Genomic DNA, 27,981 nt, shown 5'->3' on the forward strand with positions numbered 1-27,981 from the left:
TGGGCAAATTTTTATTTCCTTTTCTCGGGGGGACATCTTCGTATGGATGCAAAGAGAGCAACGTTTGTCCAGCCCAAGTATAAAATTGTTTATCCAAGTACCGCTGTTTAAGAAAATTGATAACATTCCTTTCGCTTTTAACCTCCAAGTCGACAAGATTTTGGTGGAAATTTCCGATGGAATAAATTTCATTTTCCGTTAAAAATATGTCTTTATCGTTTTCGTTTTCAACGCACAACGCCTCCCATTCCTCAATGCTCAACGTCTCATTGGATTGATTTAATTGATTCGAAACGGAATCGTTTAGGATTGAATGAGTTGACATGATGAAACTGAATGATATGACTTTGAAGTAATAAATAGATTTTTTTTATTTTTTTACACTATATTTTATTTACAAAAAAATATATAACCTTAATATAAGATGTATTTGTATTATACATGTTTAAGAAAGAAAAGTTTTTAAGAAAAGTAATTGATTTAGAAAAAAAATGGAAATAAATAATTTACAATTAATTTCTACGGGATTTTTAAAAAAATGTTTCTTTTTTATCGTTTCGAAGCTGGTGGGGCTTCTGTATGTTGACTGCAACTCTCAACATTTTCGGGCCAATCGCATACATTTTGATCTGGGTTAAAAACTAATTTTAATGGGCATGGCATGTGATGTTTCCGGTCACCTTCGCACATCCAATATCGGGTGCAATCGTTTTTATCGGGATGATAACTTATGTGCCCATCTTCTTCTTCGCAAGTTATTTCATTTGCTAAAATTAAAAATTAATTAATTTAATTGTTAAATAATTAAAAGAAATATTACGATCTTTCGTTGTGTATTGCCCAATTGGAGCTGAGCTTTCATATGGCCCATTATATTCTAACTTCACTTTATAACCATCTAATTCTTGTTTCATCGCGTTTATTAAGGGATATTTCCCCCCACCGCATGATCCTCTAAAATCGTCCATATCAACGGACCAAATCATAATTCCTCCAAATCCTTCTTCTTTTAACCAAGCCATCTAACAAAAAAAATTTATTCATAAATAAAGAAGAATTTAGAAGTTAGAATCAAAAAATCATAACTACGATGATTATAGAAAATAAGAAATGATTTATGGGGAATTGTATCCTCATTAAATTTGCTTTAAATTGCTTTCTATTTCATAACGATATCTCAATTAGTTTTTGAGATACGTCTAGATGAATTCCCCGAATATTTATGTTTAAGGTTTTGCAAGGTTGCAATCAAAAAATGATAACTCCGAAATTTGAAGATTCAAAGAAATGATCTTTAATATATTAAATACTAAATAAATTTGCTTTAAATTGCTTTTTAGTTCATGATGATATCTCAATTAGTTTTTGAGATACGATTTTGTTAAATTTATCTTTCATATCTATAACAACCAAACATGCAGAGTTGGAATCAAAAAATCATAACAACGATGATTATAGAAAATAAGAAATGATTTATGGGGAATTGTATCTTCATTAAATTTGCTTTAAATTGCTTTTTATTTCATAACGATATCTCAATTAGTTTTTGAGATACGTTACGATGAATTACCCGAATATTTATGTTTAAGGTTATGTAAGGTTGCAATCAAAAAATGATAACTCCGAAATTTGAAGATTCGAAGAAATGATCTTTAATATATTAAATAATAAATAAATTTGCTTTAAATTGCTTTTTAGTTCATGCTGATATCTCAATTAGTTTTTGAGATACGATTTTATTAAATTCATCTTTCATATTTATAACAATCAAACATGCAGAGTTGGAATCAAAAAATGATAACAACGATGATTATAGAAAATAAGAAATGATTGCTGGGGAATTGTATCTTTATTAAATTTGCTTTAAATTGCATTTTATTTCATAACGATATCGCTATTAGTTTTTGAGATACGTTACGATGAATTACCCGAATATTTATGTTTAAGGTTTTGCAAGGTTGCAATCAAAAAATGATAACTCCGAAATTTGAAGATTCGAAGAAATGATCTTTAATATATTAAATACTAAATAAATTTGCTTTAAATTGCTTTTAGGTTCATGATGATATCTCAATTAGTTTTTGAGATACGATTTTGTTAAATTCATCTTTCATATCTATAACAACCAAACATGCAGAGTTGGAATCAAAAAATCATAACAACGATGATTATAGAAAATAAGAAATGATTTATGGGTAATTGTATCTTCATTAAATTTACTTTAAATTGCTTTTTATTTCATAACGATATCTCAATTAGTTTTTGAGATACGTCTAGATGAATTTCCCGAATATTTATGTTTAAAGTTTTGCAAGGTTGCAATCAAAAAATGATAACTCCGAAATTTGAAGATTCGAAGAAATGATCTTTAATATATTAAATACTAAATAAATTTGCTTCAAATAGCTTTTTAGTTCATGATGATATCTCAATTAGTTTTTGAGATACGATTTTGTTAAATTTATCTTTCATATCTATAACAATCAAACATACAGAGTTGGAATCAAAAAATCATAACAACGATGATTATAGAAAATAAGAAATGATTTATGGGGAATTGTATCTTCATTAAATTTACTTTAAATTGCTTTTTATTTCATAACGATATCTCAATTAGTTTTTGAGATACGTCTAGATGAATTTCCCGAATATTTATGTTTAAGGTTTTGCAAGGTTACAATCAAAAAATGATAACTCCGAAATTGGAAGATTCGAAGAAATGATCTTTAATATATTAAATACTAAATAAATTTGCTTTAAATTGCTTTTTAGTTCATGCTGATATCTCAATTAGTTTTTGAGATACGATTTTGTTAAATTTATCTTTCATATCTATAACAACCAAACATGCAGAATTGGAATCAAAAAATCATAACAACGATGATTATAGAAAATAAGAAATGATTTATGGGGAATTGTATCTTCATTAAATTTGCTTTAAATTGCTTTTTATTTCATAACGATATCTCAATTAGTTTTTGAGATACGTTACGATGAATTACCCGAATATTTATGTTTAAGGTTATGTAAGGTTGCAATCAAAAAATGATAACTCCGAAATTTGAAGATTCGAAGAAATGATCTTTAATATATTAAATAATAAATAAATTTGCTTTAAATTGCTTTTTAGTTCATGCTGATATCTCAATTAGTTTTTGAGATACGATTTTATTAAATTCATCTTTCATATTTATAACAATCAAACATGCAGAGTTGGAATCAAAAAATGATAACAACGATGATTATAGAAAATAAGAAATGATTGCTGGGGAATTGTATCTTTATTAAATTTGCTTTAAATTGCATTTTATTTCATAACGATATCGCTATTAGTTTTTGAGATACGTTACGATGAATTACCCGAACATTTATGTTTAAGGTTATGCAAGGTTACAATCAAAAAATGATAACTCCGAAATTGGAAGATTCGAAGAAATGATCTTTAATATATTAAATACTAAATAAATTTGCTTTAAATTGCTTTTTAGTTCATGCTGATATCTCAATTAGTTTTTGAGATACGATTTTGTTAAATTTATCTTTCATATCTATAACAACCAAACATGCAGAATTGGAATCAAAAAATCATAACAACGATGATTATAGAAAATAAGAAATGATTTATGGGGAATTGTATCTTCATTAAATTTGCTTTAAATTGCTTTTTATTTCATAACGATATCTCAATTAGTTTTTGAGATACGTCTAGATGAATTTCCCGAATATTTATGTTTAAGGTTTTGCAAGGTTGCAATCAAAAAATGATAACTCCGAAATTTGAAGATTCAAAGAAATGATCTTTAATATATTAAATACTAAATAAATTTGCTTTAAATTGCTTTTTAGTTCATGATGATATCTCAATTAGTTTTTGAGATACGATTTTGTTAAATTTATCTTTCATATCTATAACAACCAAACATGCAGAGTTGGAATCAAAAAATCATAACAACGATGATTATAGAAAATAAGAAATGATTTATGGGGAATTGTATCTTCATTAAATTTGCTTTAAATTGCTTTTTATTTCATAACGATATCTCAATTAGTTTTTGAGATACGTTACGATGAATTACCCGAATATTTATGTTTAAGGTTATGTAAGGTTGCAATCAAAAAATGATAACTCCGAAATTTGAAGATTCGAAGAAATGATCTTTAATATATTAAATAATAAATAAATTTGCTTTAAATTGCTTTTTAGTTCATGCTGATATCTCAATTAGTTTTTGAGATACGATTTTATTAAATTCATCTTTCATATTTATAACAATCAAACATGCAGAGTTGGAATCAAAAAATGATAACAACGATGATTATAGAAAATAAGAAATGATTGCTGGGGAATTGTATCTTTATTAAATTTGCTTTAAATTGCATTTTATTTCATAACGATATCGCTATTAGTTTTTGAGATACGTTACGATGAATTACCCGAACATTTATGTTTAAGGTTATGCAAGGTTACAATCAAAAAATGATAACTCCGAAATTGGAAGATTCGAAGAAATGATCTTTAATATATTAAATACTAAATAAATTTGCTTTAAATTGCTTTTTAGTTCATGCTGATATCTCAATTAGTTTTTGAGATACGATTTTGTTAAATTTATCTTTCATATCTATAACAACCAAACATGCAGAATTGGAATCAAAAAATCATAACAACGATGATTATAGAAAATAAGAAATGATTTATGGGGAATTGTATCTTCATTAAATTTGCTTTAAATTGCTTTTTATTTCATAACGATATCTCAATTAGTTTTTGAGATACGTCTAGATGAATTTCCCGAATATTTATGTTTAAGGTTTTGCAAGGTTGCAATCAAAAAATGATAACTCCGAAATTTGAAGATTCAAAGAAATGATCTTTAATATATTAAATACTAAATAAATTTGCTTTAAATTGCTTTTTAGTTCATGATGATATCTCAATTAGTTTTTGAGATACGATTTTGTTAAATTTATCTTTCATATCTATAACAACCAAACATGCAGAGTTGGAATCAAAAAATCATAACAACGATGATTATAGAAAATAAGAAATGATTTATGGGGAATTGTATCTTCATTAAATTTGCTTTAAATTGCTTTTTATTTCATAACGATATCTCAATTAGTTTTTGAGATACGTTACGATGAATTACCCGAATATTTATGTTTAAGGTTATGTAAGGTTGCAATCAAAAAATGATAACTCCGAAATTTGAAGATTCGAAGAAATGATCTTTAATATATTAAATAATAAATAAATTTGCTTTAAATTGCTTTTTAGTTCATGCTGATATCTCAATTAGTTTTTGAGATACGATTTTATTAAATTCATCTTTCATATTTATAACAATCAAACATGCAGAGTTGGAATCAAAAAATGATAACAACGATGATTATAGAAAATAAGAAATTATTGCTGGGGAATTGTATCTTTATTAAATTTGCTTTAAATTGCATTTTATTTCATAACGATATCGCTATTAGTTTTTGAGATACGTTACGATGAATTACCCGAACATTTATGTTTAAGGTTATGCAAGGTTGCAATCAAAAAATGATAACTCCGAAATTTGAAGATTCGAAGAAATGATCTTTAATATATTAAATACTAAATAAATTTGCTTTAAATTGCTTTTTAGTTCATGCTGATATCTCAATTAGTTTTTGAGATACGATTTTGTTAAATTTATCTTTCATATCTATAACAACCAAACATGCAGAATTGGAATCAAAAAATCATAACAACGATGATCATAGAAAATAAGAAATGATTTATGGGCAATTGTATCTTTATTAAATTTGCTTTAAATTGCTTTTTATTTCATAACGATATCTCAATTAGTTTTTGAGATACGTCTAGATGAATTTCCCGAATATTTATGTTTAAGGTTTTGCAAGGTTGCAATCAAAAAATGATAACTCCGAAATTTGAAGATTCGAAGAAATGATCTTTAATATATTAAATAATATGTAAATTTGCTTTAAATTGCTTTTTGGTTCATGATGATATCTCAATTAGTTTTTGAGATACGATTTTGTTAAATTATCTTTCATATCTATAACAATCAAACATGCAGAGTTGGAATCAAAAAATCATAACAACGATGATCATAGAAAATAAGAAATGATTTATGGGCAATTGTATCTTTATTAAATTTGCTTTAAATTGCTTTTTATTTCATAACGATATCTCAATTAGTTTTTGAGATACGTCTAGATGAATTTCCCGAATATTTATGTTTAAGGTTTTGCAAGGTTGCAATCAAAAAATGATAACTCCGAAATTTGAAGATTCGAAGAAATGATCTTTAATATATTAAATACTAAATAAGTTTGCTTTAAATTGCTTTTAGGTTCATGATGATATCTCAATTAGTTTTTGAGATACGATTTTGTTAAATTCATCTTTCATATCTATAACAACCAAACATGCAGAGTTGGAATCAAAAAATCATAACAACGATGATTATAGAAAATAAGAAATGATTTATGGGTAATTGTATCTTCATTAAATTTACTTTAAATTGCTTTTTATTTCATAACGATATCTCAATTAGTTTTTGAGATACGTCTAGATGAATTTCCCGAATATTTATGTTTAAGGTTTTGCAAGGTTGCAATCAAAAAATGATAACTCCGAAATTTGAAGATTCGAAGAAATGATCTTTAATATATTAAATACTAAATAAATTTGCTTTAAATTGCTTTTTGGTTCATGATGATATCTCAATTAGTTTTTGAGATACGATTTTGTTAAATTTATCTTTCATATCTATAACAACCAAACATGCAGAGTTGGAATCAAAAAATCATAACAACGATGATTGTAGAAAATAAGAAATGATTTATGGGGAATTGTATCTTCATTAAATTTGCTTTAAATTGCTTTTTATTCCATAACGATATCTCAATTAGTTTTTGAGATACGTTACGATGAATTACCCGAATATTTATGTTTAAGGTTATGTAAGGTTGCAATCAAAAAATGATAACTCCGAAATTTGAAGATTCGAAGAATTGATCTTTAATATATTAAATACTAAATAAATTTGCTTTAAATTGCTTTTTGGTTCATGATGATATCTCAATTAGTTTTTGAGATACGATTTTGTTAAATTATCTTTCATATCTATAACAATCAAACATGCAGAGTTGGAATCAAAAAATCATAACAACGATGATCATAGAAAATAAGAAATGATTTATGGGCAATTGTATCTTTATTAAATTTGCTTTAAATTGCTTTTTATTTCATAACGATATCTCAATTAGTTTTTGAGATACGTCTAGATGAATTTCCCGAATATTTATGTTTAAGGTTTTGCAAGGTTGCAATCAAAAAATGATAACTCCGAAATTTGAAGATTCGAAGAATTGATCTTTAATATATTAAATACTAAATAAATTTGCTTTAAATTGCTTTTTGGTTCATGATGATATCTCAATTAGTTTTTGAGATACGATTTTGTTAAATTATCTTTCATATCTATAACAATCAAACATGCAGAGTTGGAATCAAAAAATCATAACAACGATGATCATAGAAAATAAGAAATGATTTATGGGCAATTGTATCTTTATTAAATTTGCTTTAAATTGCTTTTTATTTCATAACGATATCTCAATTAGTTTTTGAGATACGTCTAGATGAATTCCCCGAATATTTATGTTTAAGGTTTTGCAAGGTTGCAATCAAAAAATGATAACTCCGAAATTTGAAGATGCGAAGAAATGATCTTTAATATATTAAATAATAAATAAATTTGCTTTAAATTGCTTTTTAGTTCATGCTGATATCTCAATTAGTTTTTGAGATACGATTTTGTTAAATTTATCTTTCATATCTATAACAATCAAACATGCAGAGTTGGAATCAAAAAATCATAACAACGATGATCATAGAAAATAAGAAATGATTTATGGGCAATTGTATCTTTATTAAATTTGCTTTAAATTGCTTTTTATTTCATAACGATATCTCAATTAGTTTTTGAGATACGTCTAGATGAATTTCCCGAATATTTATGTTTAAGGTTTTGCAAGGTTGCAATCAAAAAATGATAACTCCGAAATTTGAAGATTCGAAGAAATGATCTTTAATATATTAAATACTAAATAAATTTGCTTTAAATTGCTTTTAGGTTCATGATGATATCTCAATTAGTTTTTGAGATACGATTTTGTTAAATTCATCTTTCATATCTATAACAACCAAACATGCAGAGTTGGAATCAAAAAATCATAACAACGATGATTATAGAAAATAAGAAATGATTTATGGGTAATTGTATCTTCATTAAATTTACTTTAAATTGCTTTTTATTTCATAACGATATCTCAATTAGTTTTTGAGATACGTCTAGATGAATTTCCCGAATATTTATGTTTAAGGTTTTGCAAGGTTGCAATCAAAAAATGATAACTCCGAAATTTGAAGATTCGAAGAATTGATCTTTAATATATTAAATACTAAATAAATTTGCTTTAAATTGCTTTTTGGTTCATGATGATATCTCAATTAGTTTTTGAGATACGATTTTGTTAAATTATCTTTCATATCTATAACAATCAAACATGCAGAGTTGGAATCAAAAAATCATAACAACGATGATCATAGAAAATAAGAAATGATTTATGGGCAATTGTATCTTTATTAAATTTGCTTTAAATTGCTTTTTATTTCATAACGATATCTCAATTAGTTTTTGAGATACGTCTAGATGAATTTCCCGAATATTTATGTTTAAGGTTTTGCAAGGTTGCAATCAAAAAATGATAACTCCGAAATTTGAAGATTCGAAGAATTGATCTTTAATATATTAAATACTAAATAAATTTGCTTTAAATTGCTTTTTGGTTCATGATGATATCTCAATTAGTTTTTGAGATACGATTTTGTTAAATTATCTTTCATATCTATAACAATCAAACATGCAGAGTTGGAATCAAAAAATCATAACAACGATGATCATAGAAAATAAGAAATGATTTATGGGCAATTGTATCTTTATTAAATTTGCTTTAAATTGCTTTTTATTTCATAACGATATCTCAATTAGTTTTTGAGATACGTCTAGATGAATTTCCCGAATATTTATGTTTAAGGTTTTGCAAGGTTGCAATCAAAAAATGATAACTCCGAAATTTGAAGATTCGAAGAATTGATCTTTAATATATTAAATACTAAATAAATTTGCTTTAAATTGCTTTTTGGTTCATGATGATATCTCAATTAGTTTTTGAGATACGATTTTGTTAAATTATCTTTCATATCTATAACAATCAAACATGCAGAGTTGGAATCAAAAAATCATAACAACGATGATCATAGAAAATAAGAAATGATTTATGGGCAATTGTATCTTTATTAAATTTGCTTTAAATTGCTTTTTATTTCATAACGATATCTCAATTAGTTTTTGAGATACGTTACGATGAATTACCCGAATATTTATGTTTAAGGTTTTGCAAGGTTGCAATCAAAAAATGATAACTCCGAAATTTGAAGATTCGAAGAAATGATCTTTAATATATTAAATACTAAATAAATTTGCTTTAAATTGCTTTTTGGTTCATGATGATATCTCAATTAGTTTTTGAGATACGATTTTGTTAAATTTATCTTTCATATCTATAACAACCAAACATGCAGAGTTGGAATCAAAAAATCATAACAACGATGATTGTAGAAAATAAGAAATGATTTATGGGGAATTGTATCTTCATTAAATTTGCTTTAAATTGCTTTTTATTCCATAACGATATCTCAATTAGTTTTTGAGATACGTTACGATGAATTACCCGAATATTTATGTTTAAGGTTATGTAAGGTTGCAATCAAAAAATGATAACTCCGAAATTTGATGATTCGAAGAAATGATCTTTAATATATTAAATAATAAATAAATTTGCTTCAAATAGCTTTTTAGTTCATGATGATATCTCAATTAGTTTTTGAGATACGATTTTGTTAAATTTATCTTTCATATCTATAACAATCAAACATACAGAGTTGGAATCAAAAAATCATAACAACGATGATTATAGAAAATAAGAAATGATTTATGGGGAATTGTATCTTCATTAAATTTACTTTAAATTGCTTTTTATTTCATAACGATATCTCAATTAGTTTTTGAGATACGTCTAGATGAATTTCCCGAATATTTATGTTTAAGGTTTTGCAAGGTTGCAATCAAAAAATGATAACTCCGAAATTTGAAGATTCGAAGAATTGATCTTTAATATATTAAATACTAAATAAATTTGCTTTAAATTGCTTTTTGGTTCATGATGATATCTCAATTAGTTTTTGAGATACGATTTTGTTAAATTATCTTTCATATCTATAACAACCAAACATGCAGAGTTGGAATCAAAAAATCATAACAACGATGATCATAGAAAATAAGAAATGATTTATGGGCAATTGTATCTTTATTAAATTTGCTTTAAATTGCTTTTTATTTCATAACGATATCTCAATTAGTTTTTGAGATACGTCTAGATGAATTTCCCGAATATTTATGTTTAAGGTTTTGCAAGGTTGCAATCAAAAAATGATAACTCCGAAATTTGAAGATTCAAAGAAATGATCTTTAATATATTAAATACTAAATAAATTTCCTTTAAATTGCTTTTTAGTTCATGATGATATCTCAATTAGTTTTTGAGATACGATTTTGTTAAATTCATCTTTTATATCTATAACAATCAAACATACAGAGTTGGAATCAAAAAATCATAACAACGATGATTATAGAAAATAAGAAATGATTTATGGGGAATTGTATCTTTATTAAATTTGCTTTAAATTGCTTTCTATTTCATAACGATATCTCAATTCGTTTTTGAGATATGTTAAGATGAATTATCCGAACATTATTTATATTTAAGATTATGTAAAGTTGTAATCAAAACATTATAACTTCGGACTTTGAAAATTCAAAGAAATGATTTTCAGTATGTTAAATATTAAGTAAATTTGCTTTAAATTGCTTTTTATTTTATAACGATATCTCAATTAGTTTTTGAGATACGCCAAGATTAAGTGGATATAAAGATATGCAACTAAAATCACATGTTTAAGGAACACATTAATGAAGTAACAAAACCTAAAGGGGATGAATTTTTAATAAGTTTTACTCTTAAGAAAGTTCTAGAATGAGAACATATAGTGTGTTAATTAATCATTGCAAGTATGCAACCAATATCACAGTTGCAATCGGTAAATCGCGTATACTGTGATATTGGTTGCATACTTGCAATGATGAGGGGTACGATAATTAATTAACACACTGTATATGTTTAACAACACTTACTTTTGTTTTTAAACTCCTTTCATCGTCAAATCCAACCCACTGATTCTCTTTATAAGCAAACGGAACTTGTTGCTCATTATCCCAAACTAAAACCGGCTTCTCCGGGTCGTTTAAGAAGTCGCAAATTTCATAATAACTCATAAACCCGGCTTCGTTCGTGTATTTCCCCGCTGTGCCTCCCCCGGAAGCTGGGGCGCCGATATCGAAGTTGGATATGTTTACCAATTCAAACGATCTTCCGTAAGTAGGCATCCCGATCATTAATTTTTCTTTCGGCGCTCCTTGTTTTACCCATTCCCTAGCTGAATAATCCTTAAAATGAAATAAATTAATATTAATCGAATTTTGAATGAAATTAAGTTTTTATTTACCACTGTGAGTTTTTTTTGATAACTCGTCGCCCCCTCCAACGGGAATAACGGCGAATTGTGCCCGACAGTTCTTTCCCACTGCCCATGAAAATCATAAGTCATCACGTTAATAAAATCAAGATATTTCGAGATTTCTGGGACATCATATCCAGCTGCGATCGCTTCAAAAGAAGCTGGGACAGCCGCCGATAACAACAACCTAGGTTGCCCGCTCGTTTTGGCTTCCCCTTCAAAAGCAGTTCTTAATTCTTTTAATAAGTTAACATAAGCCTCGCGATCATCCGCTCCTCTAGGATACTCCCAATCGACATCTAACCCATTAAACTTGTAATCACGAAGAAACTCAATCGCGTCATAAACGAATTGATTCATTCTAAACATATTATTAGTGAGTTCTTTAAAAGGGGTCGATCCAAAAGCCCATCCACCAATTGCAAGTAAAACTTTGAGATCGGGATTTTTTTCGCGAAGATCCAAAACCCTCTCGTAAGTTTCAGCGTCTTTCTCATCAGCTTCAGCTAATTTGTGCTCCTTTAACGTTGCAAAAGCATACACGACGTGAGTACAAAGACTTGGGTCAACATCTTCGGGGGTAAATCTCCCCGCGGAAGGTCGTTTTTGTGACCATTTTGTTATGTAACATAAAATTTGTGGTTTTCGCACATTTTTCGGCAACTTTAGGGAAGTTTTTTTCGAAATCTTTCTTGACCTTAACAATTCAGATACGCTTATTTTAATGGGCGGGGGTTTTTCGATTTCTTGTTCTTCTTCTTCGTCGTCTTCTTCGATCGTTCCGGCGATTTTGTTCCAATCGACGTCTTTGGCTTCTTTCCCGCGGGAGATTCCGCGTAATTCTTCACGAATCGCTCCTACTAATGGGTATTTAACGTTGCCCCCGCATACCGTTCCGGTGAAATCGTCTTGATCTAAACTCCAAACCATCGCGCCACCAAATCCGTTGTCTTTAATCCATTTCATTTTTAATCTAATCGCTTTTTCGTCGTCGAAGCCAACCCATTGATCGCCTTGGACTGCGTAAGGTACTTTCATTTCTTCGTCCCAAACGTAAGTTGCTCCGTTTAGTAACATCTCGCAAACCTCGTAGTAAGCTAAAAATCCACTTTCTTTGGTGTAGGTTCCTTCTTTTCCACCACCACTCGCTGGGCTATTTACGCCAAATTTTTTGCTGTTTGATAAAGTAAATGTTCTTCCATATGTTGGCATCCCAATGATTAATTTTTCTTTCGGGGCTCCTAATTTGACCCATAAATTAGCAGCGTGATCGACGGATAATTGCTTTCTCCATTCGCTGTCGGAACTCGGTGCGTATAACGGTGCGTTATGCCCAGTTTCTCTTTCCCATTTTCCGTGGAAATCGTACGCCATTACATTGATAAAATCGAGATAAGAAGAAACGGCCGGGACATCATATCCGCCTTTAATGTTATCAGGACCAACTGGAACCGCCGCTGAAAGTAATAGTCGTTGCTTCTTATTCTCTTGTGATTCGGCTTCAAAAGCTTCCCTTAACTCCTTCAACAACAAAACATAATTTTTTTTATCATCTTGTCCTTTTGGATACTCCCAATCGATGTCTAAACCATCAAAACCACGATTTCTTAAAAACGGAATTGCGCTATAAATGAAAGTTTGACGCGCGTATCGAGTTGAACTCATATCTTTAAACTTTTGGGTTCCAAATGACCAACCACCTAACAAAAAAATAAAATAAATTAAAACATTTCTTTTCGTTTTATTTTCTATTACTAAATAGTAAAAGAGAGAATATAAACTAACCGAGTGCCAATAAAGTCTTAAGCTTCGGGTTGGCTTTCTTTATCTTCTCGATCCTTTCGTATAATCCGATCTTGCCATCTTTGGTTTCGTCGTTACTTTCGTACGAGGACAATTTCCCTTTTTTCAGCCAACCAAATGCGAAAATAACGTGCGTACATAAATCTGGAATGATATCTTCTGGCGTGAATTTTCCAACTTTTGGGCGATATTGTGACCAATTCGTGTAATAACATACAACCTAAAATTTGTTAAAATGCATTAATAATAATTATGTATTAATAAATTTTGCAAGATATAGTCTGATTCGATATGTTGGTTTATAAGCTTGGATGAGGAGGAATTAGGCTGGGTTTTTGGTTATGGGTTAGGTTATGTGTATTAAAAATTGATTATAGAATCTTTGATGCTTATGTCAGAAATCTAATACTACTGTTAGCAGTTCAACAGTTTTTTGAAAGCTGCACACTGCTGACAGAAAATTAGACACTGATAATGGAGGGCTAAATACTTCTTGTAAAAGTCTACTAACTCCACATTACACGTCATTGCTTGCAAAAGATAGTATACTGCGGCGCAAGAGTGATTACTGCCAATAAAAGATTAAATACTGCTAATACAAACCCAAACATTGCTGTCAGAAGTACAATACTGCTGTCAAAAAGCTAGAAACTGCGAAACTAAGGTTGCTTTTAAATGCGGATGGGTTGGATTTAATTTGGTGTGACACTGTAAATGAGCTGAATATGGTTTGGGATAGACTTGCATAATATGGCGTCCTTGGCATTCATGTTTCATATGTTAGCGATCTTGTGCAAGCAAGAGCATTGATAAAAAATGCATGATTGGACAAATTAGAATTGGCTTGATTTCCGTAATTTAGATTAGATCTGGTGTGGGTGTGAGAGTAGAATTTAGCTTACCTTCAGTATGAATGAGCTGAACTTGACTTATGAGATTTGGGTTTAATCTAATTTGGCAAAAAATCGTAACACCGAAATTTGTAAAGTCGAAGAAATGATCTTGTACATAATAAAAGTCAATTAAATTTGCTTTAAAATGCTTTTTATCTCAAATTGATATCTCACTTAATTCATGAGATATGACTCGTTAGACATAGAGGTCTTTTAACTTAACATCTAAAATTTTGGATATACATCCTTGAATTCAAAAAATCATAACGCCGAAATTTATTAAGTCGAAGAAATGATCTTGTACATAATAAAAGTCAATTAAATTTGCTTTAAAATGCTTTTTATCTCAAATTGATATCTCACTTAATTCCTGAGATACGACTCGTTAGACATAGATGTCTTTTAACTTAACATCTAAAATTATGGATGTACATCCTTGAATTCAAAAAATCATAACACCGAAATTTGTTACGTCGAAGAAATGATCTTGTACATAATAAAAGTCAATTAAATTAGCTTTAAAATGCTTTTTATCTCAAATTGATATCTCACTTAATTCCTGAGATATGACTCGTTAGACATAGATATCTTTTAACTTAACATCTAAAATAGTGGATGTACATCCTTGAATTCAAAAAATCATAACACCGAAATTTGTTAAGTCGAAGAAATGATCTTGTACATAATAAAAGTCAATTAAATTTGCTTTAAAATGCTTTTTATCTCAAATTGATATCTCACTTAATTCCGGAGATATGACTCGTTAGACATAGATGTCTTTTAACGTAACATCTAAAATAGTGGATATACATCCTTGAATTCAAAAAATCGTAACACCGAAATTTGTAAAGTCGAAGAAATGATCTTGTACATAATAAAAGTCAATTAAATTTGCTTTAAAATGCTTTTTATCTCAAATTGATATCTCACTTAATTCCTGAGATATGACTCGTTAGACATAGATATCTTTTAACTTAACATCTAAAATTGTGGATGTACATCCTTGAATTCAAAAAATCATAACACCGAAATTTGTTAAGTCGAAGAAATGATCTTGTACATAATAAAAGTCAATTAAATTTGCTTTAAAATGCTTTTTATCTCAAATTGATATCTCACTTAATTCCTGAGATACGACTCGTTAGGTATAGAGGTCTTTTAACTTAACATCTAAAATTGTGGATGTACATCCTTGAATTCAAAAAATCATAACACCGAAATTTATAAAGTCGAAGAAATGATCTTGTACATAATAAAAGTCAATTAAATTTGCTTTAAAATGCTTTTTATCTCAAATTAATATCTCACTTAATTCCTGAGATACGACTCGTTAGACATAGATATCTTTTAACTTAACATCTAAAATTGTGGATGTACATCCTTGAATTCAAAAAATCATAACGCCGAAATTTATTAAGTCGAAGAAATGATCTTGTACATAATAAAAGTCAATTAAATTTGCTTTAAAATGCTTTTAATCTCAAATTGATATCTCACTTAATTCCTGAGATAGGACTCGTTAGACATAGATATCTTTTAACTTAACATCTAAAATTGTGGATATACATCCTTGAATTCAAAAAATCATAACGCCGAAATTTATTAAGTCGAAGAAATGATCTTGTACATAATAAAAGTCAATTAAATTTGCTTTAAAATGCTTTTAATCTCAAATTGATATCTCACTTAATTCCTGAGATAGGACTCGTTAGACATAGATATCTTTTAACTTAACATCTAAAATTGTGGATATACATCCTTGAATTCAAAAAATCATAACACCGAAATTTGTAAAGTCGAAGAAATGATCTTGAACATAATAAAAGTCAATTAAATTTGCTTTAAAATGCTTTTTATCTCAAATTGATATCTCACTTAATTCATGAGATATGACTCGTTAGACATAGAGGTCTTTTAACTTAACATCTAAAATTTTGGATATACATCCTTGAATTCAAAAAATCATAAAGCCGAAATTTATTAAGTCGAAGAAATGATCTTGTACATAATAAAAGTCAATTAAATTTGCTTTAAAATGCTTTTTATCTCAAATTGATATCTCACTTAATTCATGAGATATGACTCGTTAGACATAGAGGTCTTTTAACTTAACATCTAAAATTTTGGATATACATCCTTGAATTCAAAAAATCATAACGCCGAAATTTGTTAAGTCGAAGAAATGATCTTGTACATAATAAAAGTCAATTAAATTTGCTTTAAAATGCTTTTTATCTCAAATTGATATCTCACTTAATTCCTGAGATACGACTCGTTAGACATAGATGTCTTTTAACTTAACATCTAAAATTATGGATGTACATCCTTGAATTCAAAAAATCATAACACCGAAATTTGTAAAGTCGAAGAAATGATCTTGTACATAATAAAAGTCAATTAAATTTGCTTTAAAATGCTTTTTATCTCAAATTGATATCTCACTTAATTCATGAGATATGACTCGTTAGACATAGAGGTCTTTTAACTTAACATCTAAAATTTTGGATATACCGTATTTTCTCGAATCTTATCCGCACTCGAATCTAATCCGCACCTCGATTTTAAAAATGCAATGATGGTAAAAAAAGTTGGTTTTCCAATGTAATCCACATCCGATTGTAATCCGCATTTGATTTTAGAGCATACAAAATTTGTAAAAAGGGTGCGGATTAGATTCGAGAAAATACGGTACATCCTTGAATTCAAAAAATCATAACGCCGAAATTTATTAAGTCGAAGAAATGATCTTGTACATAATAAAAGTCAATTAAATTTGCTTTAAAATGCTTTTAATCTCAAATTGATATCTCACTTAATTCCTGAGATAGGACTCGTTAGACATAGATATCTTTTAACTTAACATCTAAAATTGTGGATATACATCCTTGAATTCAAAAAATCATAACGCCGAAATTTATTAAGTCGAAGAAATGATCTTGTACATAATAAAAGTCAATTAAATTTGCTTTAAAATGCTTTTTATCTCAAATTGATATCTCACTTAATTCCTGAGATACGACTCGTTAGACATAGACATCTTTTAACTTAACATCTAAAATAGTGGATATACATCCTTGAATTCAAAAAATCATAACACCGAAATTTGTTAAGTCGAAGAAATGATCTTGTACATAATAAAAGTCAATTAAATTTGCTTTAAAATGCTTTTTATCTCAAATTGATATCTCACTTAATTTCTGAGATACGACTCGTTAGACATAGATGTCTTAAAAATTTCGATGTTTTTCGAAATTTGTAAAGTCGAAGAAATGATCTTGGGTTGGGTTGGAAATGGATTGTTTTTGAAACGTTTGTGAGTGTAGATGAACTGAATTTGGTTAAGGGTAATTTATATTTACCTTATATCCATCTTTATCCTTTTTAGTTCCTTTAGTAGCTGATATAGCATTATCTGACGCTATTATTTTATTAGGTCTTTTCCTTGCTCTAAAAACGCTCACACTCGCTGCCGCATTTTGATCCTTAGTTTTTGATATAGTTCCTGTCCTCCTGTTAGGTCTTCGTCTCCCTCTTGTAACTAACAAAAATCGTTACGTTAGATATCAAAATGTTTCATATCATAAGCTATACCTTGTGAATCTGTAACTTCAACAATAACCAATATAATTAAGATTAGGACTGCTAAATGACGCATTTTGAACCACTTTGGAGCAACCTGAAGATAAAAAAAGCACGTAATGTTATTCAAAGAATCCTTTTTTATATATTTTTTTTTAAATAACCATGAAATTGAAGTCGAAGGTTATTAAGATACATGATACATTTCACTTTTTTTTCCTCTTAACTTTAAAAGTATTTTACGGAGCACATACTTGGTAAATATCAAGGTTGTGATTGTTCAGAACAGGAAATCAAGTTTAAGTTCCTGTTCTTATTAAGGATGTTGCATTCACTAAATTTTCAATAAAAAAGCAATTAAATATATTCTTTCTAGAAAAGCTTTCACACTTTATTTATTTATTTCCATATTTTCACACGTAATAACATATTTAGTTACAATACAATGAATCGTTTAGATTTGAAAGGTTTGTGTGAAACAGGGCGGGGAATGTATAATAAAAGAATGTGAAAAAGAGAGATTGTGGAATGTGCTAAATAGAATTATAGATATCTTTTAAATCTTGGTTTAAATTGACTTAGAAATAAATTGAATGATGTAGCCAATAATAACAACCTATGGAGTCATTTTACTTTATATAGTCAGAAAAAAATGTTAATTGCACAACTTTAACCGTTCGCAATGACCTTATGTAATAGGTAAACCAACGGTTCGAAGACTTAATGATAAAAAACAACAATGAATTATTGCTAAAGAATTTCTTGGACAGATCTACTTGCATAAAGATGTTGCATCATAATCTTTTCGTTCTATTCTTTTTTTGACAAATATAAAATGAATTCGAGACGCAAAAATTTTTGAATTACAATTTAGTAAAATTAAAAGATTTCCGTTTTAAATGTTAAACCGATTAATTTAATAAATATTCATAAAGCGATATAACTGTTGAGAAAAGTCAAGTGAGAAATAGTCGAAGCAGAAAATCTATTAAGTTGACTTTTCAACTTACTTTCAAGGATTCGAACCCGTTTTATTTATTTTTTTCTTTCAATTGTATTCATAAATCAAGAAAAATAAACATTTACATAATGGATATTACGCTCAACACTCAACAAATCAAACTTTTAATTATTACCTTTATTTTAGTGTAAAAACCGTATTTATATATTCAGATTTTTTAACGAAATTTAAGAAGTACTAATAAAGTGTTATACATCAATTTAAAGAGGATACTTTAAACTTTAATTTGATATAAAAACCATCTCTCCACCTTCAAATTTAACCTCAACGCGATTTTCTAAAGTTGACAATTATTTTTATTTGATTTAGGTTATGTCAAAAATGCAGCATTTTAGTAAAAATTATTTTTGAACCAAATTTATTAATACGTAATAAAGTGTTATACATCAATTTAAAGAAGATACTTTAAGCTTTAATTTGATATAAAAACCATCATTTCAACTTCAAATTTAACCTCAAAGCGATTTTTTAAAGTTGACAATTATTTTTATTTTATTTAGGTTATGTCAAAAATGCAGCATTTTAGTAAAAATTATTTTTGAACCAAATTTATTAATACGTAATAAAGTGTTATACATCAATTTAAAGAGGATACTTTAAGCTTTAATTTGATATAAAAACCATCTCCTCAACTTCAAATTTAACCTCAACGCGATTTTTTAAAGTTGACAATTATTTTTATTTGATTTAGGTTATGTCAAAAATGCAGCATTTTAGTAAAAATTATTTTTGAACCAAATTTATTAATACGTAATAAAGTGTTATACATCAATTTAAAGAGGATACTTTAAGCTTTAATTTGATCAAAAACCATCTTTTCATCTTCAAATTTAACCTCAACGCGGTTTTTTAAAGTTGACAATTATTTTTATTTAATTTAGGTTGTGTCAAAAATACAGCATTTTAGTAAAAATTATTTTTGAACCAAATTTATTACTACGTAATAAAGTGTTATACATCAATTTAAAGAGGATACTTTAAGCTTTAATTTGATATAAAAACCATCTCTTCAACTTCAAATTTAACCTCAACGCGATTTTTTAAAGTTGATAATTATTTTTATTTGATTTAGGTTATGTCAAAAATGCAGCATTTTAGTAAAAATTATTTTTGAACCAAATTTATTAATACGTAATAAAGTGTTATACATCAATTTAAAGAGGATACTTTAAGCTTTAATTTAATATAAAAACCATCTTTTCAACTTCAAATTTAACCTCAACGCGATTTTTTAAAGTTGACAATTATTTTTATTTGATTTAGGTTATGTCAAAAATGCAGCATTTTATTAAAAATTATTTTTGAGCCAAATTTATTAATACGTAATAAAGTGTTATACATCAATTTAAAGAGGATACTTTAAGCTTTAATTTGATATAAATACCATCTCTCCACCTTCAAATTTAACCTCAACGCGATTTTTTAAAGTTGACAATTATTTTTATTTGATTTAGGTTATGTCAAAAATGCAGCATTTTAGTAAAAATTATTTTTGAACGAAATTTATTAATACGTAATAAAGTGTTATACATCAATTTAAAGAAGATACTTTAAGCTTTAATTTGATATAAAAACCATCATTTCAACTTCAAATTTAACCTCAAAGCGATTTTTTAAAGTTGACAATTATTTTTATTTTATTTAGGTTATGTCAAAAATGCAGCATTTTAGTAAAAATTATTTTTGAACCAAATTTATTAATACGTAATAAAGTGTTATACATCAATTTAAAGAGGATACTTTAAGCTTTAATTTGATATAAAAACCATCTCTTCAACTTCAAATTTAACCTCAACGCGATTTTTTAAAGTTGACAATTATTTTTATTTGATTTAGGTTATGTCAAAAATGCAGCATTTTAGTAAAAATTATTTTTGAACCAAATTTATTAATACGTAATAAAGTGTTATACATCAATTTAAAGAGGATACTTTAAGCTTTAATTTGATCAAAAACCATCTTTTCATCTTCAAATTTAACCTCAACGCGGTTTTTTAAAGTTGACAATTATTTTTATTTAATTTAGGTTGTGTCAAAACTACAGCATTTTAGTAAAAATTATTTTTGAACCAAATTTATTACTACGTAATAAAGTGTTATACATCAATTTAAAGAGGATACTTTAAGCTTTAATTTGATATAAAAACCATCTCTTCAACTTCAAATTTAACCTCAACGCGATTTTTTAAAGTTGATAATTATTTTTATTTGATTTAGGTTATGTCAAAAATGCAGCATTTTAGTAAAAATTATTTTTGAACCAAATTTATTAATACGTAATAAAGTGTTATACATCAATTTAAAGAGGATACTTTAAGCTTTAATTTAATATAAAAACCATCTTTTCAACTTCAAATTTAACCTCAACGCGATTTTTTAAAGTTGACAATTATTTTTATTTGATTTAGGTTATGTCAAAAATGCAGCATTTTATTAAAAATTATTTTTGAGCCAAATTTATTAATACGTAATAAAGTGTTATACATCAATTTAAAGAGGATACTTTAAGCTTTAATTTGATATAAATACCATCTCTCCACCTTCAAATTTAACCTCAACGCGATTTTTTAAAGTTGACAATTATTTTTATTTGATTTAGGTTATGTCAAAAATGCAGCATTTTAGTAAAAATTATTTTTGAACGAAATTTATTAATACGTAATAAAGTGTTATACATCAATTTAAAGAAGATACTTTAAGCTTTAATTTGATATAAAAACCATCATTTCAACTTCAAATTTAACCTCAAAGCGATTTTTTAAAGTTGACAATTATTTTTATTTTATTTAGGTTATGTCAAAAATGCAGCATTTTAGTAAAAATTATTTTTGAACCAAATTTATTAATACGTAATAAAGTGTTATACATCAATTTAAAGAGGATACTTTAAGCTTTAATTTGATATAAAAACCATCTCTTCAACTTCAAATTTAACCTCAACGCGATTTTTTAAAGTTGACAATTATTTTTATTTGATTTAGGTTATGTCAAAAATGCAGCATTTTAGTAAAAATTATTTTTGAACCAAATTTATTAATACGTAATAAAGTGTTATACATCAATTTAAAGAGGATACTTTAAGCTTTAATTTGATCAAAAACCATCTTTTCATCTTCAAATTTAACCTCAACGCGGTTTTTTAAAGTTGACAATTATTTTTATTTAATTTAGGTTGTGTCAAAAATACAGCATTTTAGTAAAAATTATTTTTGAACCAAATTTATTACTACGTAATAAAGTGTTATACATCAATTTAAAGAGGATACTTTAAGCTTTAATTTGATATAAAAACCATCTCTTCAACTTCAAATTTAACCTCAACGCGATTTTTTAAAGTTGATAATTATTTTTATTTGATTTAGGTTATGTCAAAAATGCAGCATTTTAGTAAAAATTATTTTTGAACCAAATTTATTAATACGTAATAAAGTGTTATACATCAATTTAAAGAGGATACTTTAAGCTTTAATTTAATATAAAAACCATCTTTTCAACTTCAAATTTAACCTCAACGCGATTTTTTAAAGTTGACAATTATTTTTATTTGATTTAGGTTATGTCAAAAATGCAGCATTTTATTAAAAATTATTTTTGAGCCAAATTTATTAATACGTAATAAAGTGTTATACATCAATTTAAAGAGGATACTTTAAGCTTTAATTTGATATAAATACCATCTCTCCACCTTCAAATTTAACCTCAACGCGATTTTTTAAAGTTGACAATTATTTTTATTTGATTTAGGTTATGTCAAAAATGCAGCATTTTAGTAAAAATTATTTTTGAACGAAATTTATTAATACGTAATAAAGTGTTATACATCAATTTAAAGAAGATACTTTAAGCTTTAATTTGATATAAAAACCATCATTTCAACTTCAAATTTAACCTCAAAGCGATTTTTTAAAGTTGACAATTATTTTTATTTTATTTAGGTTATGTCAAAAATGCAGCATTTTAGTAAAAATTATTTTTGAACCAAATTTATTAATACGTAATAAAGTGTTATACATCAATTTAAAGAGGATACTTTAAGCTTTAATTTGATATAAAAACCATCTCTTCAACTTCAAATTTAACCTCAACGCGATTTTTTAAAGTTGACAATTATTTTTATTTGATTTAGGTTATGTCAAAAATGCAGCATTTTAGTAAAAATTATTTTTGAACCAAATTTATTAATACGTAATAAAGTGTTATACATCAATTTAAAGAGGATACTTTAAGCTTTAATTTGATCAAAAACCATCTTTTCATCTTCAAATTTAACCTCAACGCGGTTTTTTAAAGTTGACAATTATTTTTATTTAATTTAGGTTGTGTCAAAAATACAGCATTTTAGTAAAAATTATTTTTGAACCAAATTTATTACTACGTAATAAAGTGTTATACATCAATTTAAAGAGGATACTTTAAGCTTTAATTTGATATAAAAACCATCTCTTCAACTTCAAATTTAACCTCAACGCGATTTTTTAAAGTTGATAATTATTTTTATTTGATTTAGGTTATGTCAAAAATGCAGCATTTTAGTAAAAATTATTTTTGAACCAAATTTATTAATACGTAATAAAGTGTTATACATCAATTTAAAGAGGATACTTTAAGCTTTAATTTAATATAAAAACCATCTTTTCAACTTCAAATTTAACCTCAACGCGATTTTTTAAAGTTGACAATTATTTTTATTTGATTTAGGTTATGTCAAAAATGCAGCATTTTATTAAAAATTATTTTTGAGCCAAATTTATTAATACGTAATAAAGTGTTATACATCAATTTAAAGAGGATACTTTAAGCTTTAATTTGATATAAATACCATCTCTCCACCTTCAAATTTAACCTCAACGCGATTTTTTAAAGTTGACAATTATTTTTATTTGATTTAGGTTATGTCAAAAATGCAGCATTTTAGTAAAAATTATTTTTGAACGAAATTTATTAATACGTAATAAAGTGTTATACATCAATTTAAAGAAGATACTTTAAGCTTTAATTTGATATAAAAACCATCATTTCAACTTCAAATTTAACCTCAAAGCGATTTTTTAAAGTTGACAATTATTTTTATTTTATTTAGGTTATGTCAAAAATGCAGCATTTTAGTAAAAATTATTTTTGAACCAAATTTATTAATACGTAATGAAGTGTTATATATCAATTTAAAGAGGATACTTTAAGCTTTAATTTGATATAAAAACCATCTCTTCAACTTCAAATTTAACCTCAACGCGATTTTTTAAAGTTGACAATTATTTTTATTTGATTTAGGTTATGTCAAAAAAACAGCATTTTAGTAAAAATTATTTTTGAACCAAATTTATTAATACGTAGTAAAGTGTTATACATCAATTTAAAGAGGATACTTTAAACTTTAATTTGATATAAAAACCATCTCTTCAACTTCAAATTTAACCTCAACGCGATTTTTTAAAGTTGACAATTATTTTTATTTGATTTAGGTTGTGTCAAAAATACAGCATTTTAGTAAAAATTATTTTTGAACCAAATTTATTAATACGTAGTAAAGTGTTATACATCAATTTAAAGAGGATACTTTAAACTTTAATTTGATATAAAAACCATCTCTTCAACTTCAAATTTAACCTCAACGCGATTTTTTAAAGTTGACAATTATTTTTATTTGATTTAGGTTGTGTCAAAAATGCAGCATTTTAGTAAAAATTATTTTTGAACCAAATTTATTAATACGTAATAAAGTGTTATACATCAATTTAAAGAGGATACTTTAAGCTTTAATTTGATATAAAAACCATCATTTCAACTTCAAATTTAACCTCAACGCAATTTTTTAAAGTTGACAATTATTTTTATTTGATTTAGGTTATGTCAAAAATGCAGCATTTTAGTAAAAATTATTTTTGAACCAAATTTATTAATACGTAATAAAGTGTTATACATCAATTTAAAGAGGATACTTTAAGCTTTAATTTGATATAAAAACCATCTCTTCAACTTCAAATTTAACCTCAACGCGATTTTTTAAAGTTGACAATTATTTTTATTTGATTTAGGTTATGCCAAAAATGCAGCATTTTAGTAAAAATTATTTTTGAACCAAATTTATTAATACGTAATAAAGTGTTATACATCAATTTAAAGAGGATACTTTAAACTTTAATTTGATATAAAAACCATCTCTTCAACTTCAAATTTAACCTCAACGGGATTTTTTAAAGTTGACAATTATTTTTATTTGATTTAGGTTATGTCAAAAATGCAGCATTTTAGTAAAAATTATTTTTGAACCAAATTTATTAATTCGTAATAAAGTGTTATATATCAATTTAAAGAGGATACTTTAAGCTTTAATTTGATCAAAAACCATCTTTTCATCTTCAAATTTAACCTCAACGCGGTTTTTTAAAGTTGACAATTATTTTTATTTAATTTAGGTTGTGTCAAAAATACAGCATTTTAGTAAAAATTATTTTTGAACCAAATTTATTACTACGTAATAAAGTGTTATACATCAATTTAAAGAGGATACTTTAAGCTTTAATTTGATATAAAAACCATCTCTCCAACTTCAAATTTAACCTCAACGCGATTTTTTAAAGTTGACAATTATATTTATTTGATTTAGGTTGTGTCAAAAATACAGCATTTTAGTAAAAATTATTTTTGAACCAAATTTATTAATACGTAGTAAAGTGTTATACATCAATTTAAAGAGGATACTTTAAACTTTAATTTGATATAAAAACCATCTTTTCATCTTCAAATTTAACTTCAACGCGATTTTTTAAAGTTGACAATTATTTTTATTTGATTTAGGTTGTGTCAAAAATGCAGTATTTTAGTAAAAATTATTTTTGAACCAAATTTATTAATTCGTAATAAAGTGTTATACGTCAATTTAAAGAGGATACTTTAAGCTTTAATTTGATATAAAAACCATCTCTCCATCTTGAAATTTTAGCTCAGCACGTGATCAGAAACTTCATTCAAAGCCAAAGCCGAGGCATAACAATCTAGAGACTTAAAGATCTCAATTTAGGCAGTACCTCATTGATGATAGTCTTAGGAAAGAGCAGATGGGACTGAATTGAGAACTTCAACATTAGAGATCAATTCGAGGTCCAGATAACAAACTGCCGAAAATACCCGGAACCAGAGCACCAAAGAGATGGAGTGGCAGCTAATAGTCAACTTATTAGGAGATATTTCAAAGGCAGACCTTGTTAGGAACAATAGACCTAACAGTCTGGAGAGAAGGAAGGAGATGTAAGGTATCGTGCCAAAAATATATAACAGGTTTAGCAGAAGTAGCAATCCTGCCTAATTCTAAACCGGTCATCATTTACGTAGTTATTCAGCTATTCTTAGAACTGCGTTTGATTGATAATCCCACCATCTTTGGAAAAGATTTAGGAACTTGGGTTGAGTTAGAAATTGAGAGAGCAAGTAGTTTTTGGCTTAACTCTGTATATTTGAGTGGAAACGAACAACCCGTTTGTAGTAATCGCTTTAAAGCGGGTTTTGGATTTATTACCATTTCCGCAATTGTATTCCGATCGATTTTAAACCCAAGATAACACAAAACCCGTCAGCGGCAACGACGACAAACAAAGAGATTGTAAGTAAACGTACGAGGTCGCACATTACATGTCCGTTCACTTTCACTTTTATTGGACGTTATGGCTACACCACTTGAAAAAATTAAAAATTTCCAAACAAATTTTTCTAATTAAAATTATATAAATGAATTCCTATTTCAAAGATAAATCTCCACTTAATCCCTTAAGAATGGTAATTATCCACTTATTTTAAAGTTTTAAGAGCTTTTCTCATCAAATACAAATTCGACCTCGAATTCGCCACAAAAAAGATTCTATTTGGTACAATGGCCTTAACTGAGGTCGTTTTGTGCACGATTAAGTTATAAAAACGTATTGGTTTAATAATAATGATTAAGTGATTATACAAAAAAATTCAATTTTTATAGGCGAAAGAGAAATTAGGACGAAGAAAACGTTCTACATTTACAAAAATAGAATTTTAAATCGAACTAAATCGGTTAAAACTTTCGAGACTTGGAAATTTATTTATTTTTCGTTGGAAATAAAAATTTCGCGAGGCTATTGACTCGATTTTGTAATCGTTTTGAAAGCAACCGGTTTCGCACCCAAAAAGGTTTACTTAAAATTTAAATCTATATATTTTTTTGAATTATTATGAAATTTTAACGCTATAATTTAATAATTGTCACTTTTTACGTTTAATTGACTTCGAAACTTTCTAAGATTCGTTTTGATATAATCGTGACGAATTTTTTTAATTTCCCACTGAATAGTATAGCTGTCACGATTGAAACGTCGCAAAATCGGGATAAAAACGGTTTTAAATCGTTCGCATTTTGAGTTAATGTTGATATTGATTTGACACGAATAAAACCGACGAAATAGATCGTGCGACCGCGACAACTTTCACTAAATGCTCGAAGTGAAACCGCAACCGAACCAAACGCATTTTCTAATCACGATTTTATTATCATTAAATGTTAATGCAACAACAAAAATTTGAGGGGAAATCTAATTTGGTTTATTACCATTTTGTGGTCCAAAAATGTTTTATTAATCACTTTTTTCACTTCTCACTTATTCAAAAACTGAAAAATTTAATTGATTAAAACGTTATTTTTTTTGAATGTGTCTTGTGTGCGTTCGCGGACACTTCGCCGTCAGATTTCAACTGCCGTGGCGCAGAATTTCGTGGAGGAAAACGCAACCCCCCCAAAAACCCGCAACAAAACCCAACTTTACCATTATTATCTTTATCGCGGTTCGTTTCATTTCTTCGCCGGTTTCCTTTCTCGCTCATTTGGCCTCTTTGGCCACTACTTTGGAAAGCGACTCGCCATCCCACTCCTTCCTTGAACATACCATTAAAACCAATGCATACATATATGTTGTACTTCTTTTAAAAGTCGCGTTAATTCTTCATTTATTGAGGGATATAAT

The 27,981-nt window shown here is 27.3% G+C and overlaps 1 protein-coding gene across 1 annotated transcript; it reads right to left on the reverse strand.

Moving 5' to 3' along the window:
* Nucleotides 1-353: 353 nt before the first annotated feature.
* Nucleotides 354-27,775, reverse strand: LOC111417166 (chitinase 7). The gene is made up of 8 exons (XM_023049369.2): nt 27,570-27,775; nt 17,989-18,073; nt 17,757-17,935; nt 13,487-13,724; nt 11,690-13,401; nt 11,319-11,630; nt 821-1,022; nt 354-767 (listed from the first exon to the last, which is right to left on the reverse strand). Exons 1-8 carry the CDS (start codon nt 27,570-27,572, stop codon nt 550-552), a joined length of 2,949 nt encoding a protein of 982 aa, XP_022905137.2. The 5' UTR covers nt 27,573-27,775; the 3' UTR covers nt 354-549.
* Between the last annotated feature and the right edge of the window lie 206 nt (nt 27,776-27,981).

This window comes from Onthophagus taurus, chromosome 5, assembly GCF_036711975.1.
Source record: "Onthophagus taurus isolate NC chromosome 5, IU_Otau_3.0, whole genome shotgun sequence".
NCBI lineage: Eukaryota > Metazoa > Arthropoda > Insecta > Coleoptera > Scarabaeidae > Onthophagus > Onthophagus taurus.

Excerpts from the sequence above, each read along its gene's own strand:
- LOC111417166 (XM_023049369.2), bottom strand. Across the intron at positions 13,402-13,486 it reads TAAGACTTTATTGGCACTCG|GTGGTTGGTCATTTGGAACC; the intron begins GTTAGTTTATAT and ends TTTTTTTGTTAG. Across the intron at positions 768-820 it reads GCAATACACAACGAAAGATC|CAAATGAAATAACTTGCGAA; the intron begins GTAATATTTCTT and ends TTTTAATTTTAG.